This window comes from Andrographis paniculata, unplaced genomic scaffold (genome assembly GCF_009805555.1).
Source record: "Andrographis paniculata isolate CXL003 unplaced genomic scaffold, ASM980555v1 Contig14END, whole genome shotgun sequence".
NCBI classification, from domain to species: Eukaryota; Viridiplantae; Streptophyta; class Magnoliopsida; order Lamiales; family Acanthaceae; genus Andrographis; species Andrographis paniculata.
Window position 1 is genome coordinate 1,498,123 of NW_026137424.1, and position 3,680 is coordinate 1,501,802.

General features: G+C 27.6%; 1 protein-coding gene across 1 annotated transcript; it reads left to right on the top strand.

Moving 5' to 3' along the window:
* Window positions 1–504: 504 nt before the first annotated feature.
* Window positions 505–1,150, top strand: LOC127259757 (pathogenesis-related protein PR-1-like). The gene has a single exon (XM_051287351.1). The coding sequence runs from the start codon at window positions 518–520 to the stop codon at window positions 1,088–1,090; it is 573 nt and encodes a 190-aa protein (XP_051143308.1). The 5' UTR covers window positions 505–517; the 3' UTR covers window positions 1,091–1,150.
* The last annotated feature ends 2,530 nt before the right edge of the window (window positions 1,151–3,680 follow it).

Genomic DNA, 3,680 nt, shown 5'->3' on the forward strand with positions numbered 1-3,680 from the left:
AGGAAAATTTCATGGTGGTGGGGTTTCATGCAACGTTTTTTAAAGTATAAGGGGGTACCATGCAATTTTTAAAGTATAGTGAGATTTTACGCTGAATTTCGAAACCACATGAGAGTTATAAGCAATTTTACCAAAAAATAATACTCTCTGTTCGACTCTAATAGTTACATTTACATTTTACGTCATTATACTTAACATTAAAAATATTCTTGTATAAATTTTTTTACAAATATCATTTAATTAATATTATAAAACACTGATAAAATTATTTTTTGCCATTTTCATTGATTTGATTATGTTTTGATATAATAATTAATATTCAAATAAACACGCAAAAGATAAATATAAGCCAAAAAATAGTAAAAAAATAGATTGAATTGAGAAGAAAAAAGAATCAATTAAATAAATTCCATCCCATGAGATCTCTAACCACAAATCCAACCACACACACATATATATATATATATATTTATATATTATACCACACATTATTCCATTCCTACCACAAGCCAATAACATGCTTCTACTCATCACACTACTTCTCACCACCACCACCACCACCCACTCCCACCACCTCCGGCCGGCGGTGCCGCCCATCGCTACCAAACAACCGCCACCGGAAAACCAAACCGAAGACTCCAAGCAGCTCTGCTGGCAGTGCACCGGCGAGCCGGCGCAATTCCTCTACGGCCACAACCTCGTCCGGGCCCGGAAAATGGAGCCGCCGTTGGCGTGGGACCCGCAGCTCGAGCGCTACGCCAAGTGGTGGGCCGGGCAGCGGCGCGCCGACTGCGCCCTCGAGCATTCCTTCCCGGACGGCGACTTCAAGCTCGGCGAGAACATTTATTGGGGCGGCGGCGCGTCGTGGACACCGGCCGATGCTGTGCGCGCTTGGGCCGACGAGGAGAAGTATTACGATTACCGGAGTAATAGCTGCGTCGGCGGAGAAATGTGCGGCCACTATACGCAGATCGTGTGGCGGGCGACTCGACGGGTCGGGTGCGCCCGGGTGGTTTGCGACTCCGGTGACGTGTTTATGACTTGTAATTATTATCCGCCGGGAAATTATATCGGCGAGAGACCGTATTAAGTATGGTTCTAAATCTTTTGTTATTATTTCTATTTTGGGATAGTTGAATTTTTTTTAAAATAATTATTTATTTATATATATAATTTTTAGAATAAAAAATAGGGATAAAATTGTTACTTATGTTGTCATTACTTATGTTGTCATACATAAATCGTTATTATTATTATTTTTTTTTCATGTCGGATGCTGAATAATCGCTCAAACTATTAGGGAAATGCAGCAATTAATCATATATCTGCAAACGGGAGTCTTCCCGCTCTGATACCATATTTGAATATTTGCGAAAAATAGAAATTATTTTTTTCAACTTAAAAAGAGAATGCATATATATATATATAGACGTATATACGGGGGCCTCAAATGCAATATATATAAAAAATATGCTAATATATTTTTTAATCATATTTTAAAATTTATAATTTATGATATAATTTTTTTAATCTTAATTCTTAATTTATAATTATTTTTACCAATATATTTTTTTTAATATTATATATATATATATATATATTACATAATTTCTGTACCTACATTACCGTTGAAAATTGATCCTGAACGGAGAGAGTATTTAATTTTTATTATATCATGGAAAGACAGCTCGACGGATAAAAATATGCCCACATTTAATTTTAGGAATGGGGAGAGTAGTTCTTTTGTAAAATATTTATTTTTATTGAATCATGATTTTGATACGATTTTGTAAGAAAAAATATTCTATTTAATCTTATAAGAAAGTATGATGATTGAATAAAATATTAAAAATAATTGTATATTAATGTAAAATAAAATTTGCCATAATTATTTTTTTTAAAAAAAAAATAGATAAAACACTAATATTCAATTGATCATATTTTCAAATATAATAATATTATATTTTTTTATTTAAAATAGTATAATAATCATTAATTTTATATAACAAATACAAATCTTTTTTTAAATAAAAACAATTATAAAGTATAAAATATATTTTCTATTTAAAATATTATACTATCTCTTCGTCCAAAATAAAAATATCATTGACTTTTTGTGATATTTAAATATTATTTATTATGTCTTTACCATTGTATCAATATACATATCTTAGAAATAGTATTATTATTACTTCCTCCGTCCCATAAAAAATTATTTATTTTTTCATTTTAGTTCATCTCATAACAAAGTATTCATTTCATTTTTTTTTAGTAATTGTACTATCTACCTAATATTACAAATACTCTTACAACTTACAATATATTACACAAATATCTTTACCTTTATATCATACAATACTAACAAAGTTATTTTAGTCATTTTTATTTTATTCCTACTACATCCCAATATAATATTAATATTTCTAAAACTCAATGCAAAAAATAAATGAATATATAGTTATGAGACAGAGAAAATATTTTTTTTTTACTCTAAGATATTTATTAAATAATAGAAAATTAATTAATTGATTAATTAAATAAATCAAAGTGCCTTGTAATAGAGGCAGTTTAGCAGCAATTAGTGAGCCACCTTACTCACTTTATCGAAAATAAATGAGTTAGTGACTAATTATTTTAAAATAGGGATATTTCACTACATTATATTAAAAATTTTATACTCCATTATATTTTTTTCCGTCCCATTAAAAAATTTATGTTGTATTTTATTTATTCCGTTCCATAACAAAATATTTATTCATCTTTTGCATCATTGTACTTAATATTAAAAATATTCTTATACTTTTATTATATTTTATACAAATGTTGTTACAGTTGCATTATAAAACACTAATAAATACTCTCTCCGTCCAGCTAAAAAATATACATTTATATTTCGGGACGTCCAATTACAAAGTAAATATTTCATTAAATACCTTACTTTTTTCCACAAATACCCTTACTTTACATCACATCATTAATTTTACACAAAAAAGCAAGGACAAAAATGTCATTACACTACTTTTAACTACCCACTATAATTAAAATATTATTATTTCTTAAACACCGCGCCAAAAGTAATTGTAAACTTTATGAGTGGACGGAGGGAGTATATTTTTTTCCTCTTAATTTGTACTACGTATGAATATAATATTAATATTTAAAATTCAACATCCAAAAAAATAAATAAATACATAATTACGAGACAAAAGAAGTATATCTTATTAAAATTTTTGGTATGCAAATAATTTTTAGTTTATGTTGTGTGAATTTATATTGTATGTTGCGATTATTTGTAATGTGTATTATGTGGACTTCTATCGTATATTATATTTTTATTATATTAATTATATCTTATATTGTTTGTTTACATTTATGTGTTGTTTGTATATATTTTATGTACTATCAGTATTATGCCGACTGATTATAGTTAACATTAAACAACAGACATATCAAACATATAAAAATTATAGACTAATATTATATTGAAATTTTTTATACAAAATATTATAATATATACAAAAAATGTTTAGACTTTGTTCATCCAAATAAATTTTTTATTGACACAATTTCAATATATATAATATATATTATATTCTTTTGTAAAAATTTTATACTCCCTCCCTCGTTCAAATCTATTTTCACTTTCTTTTTTTAGTTGTCATCCAAATTTATTCCATTTT

What these genes read in the sequence shown, in the direction of transcription:
- LOC127259757 (XM_051287351.1), top strand. Translation starts at nt 518, where the DNA reads ATGCTTCTACTCATCACACTACTTCTCACCACCACCACCACCACCCAC.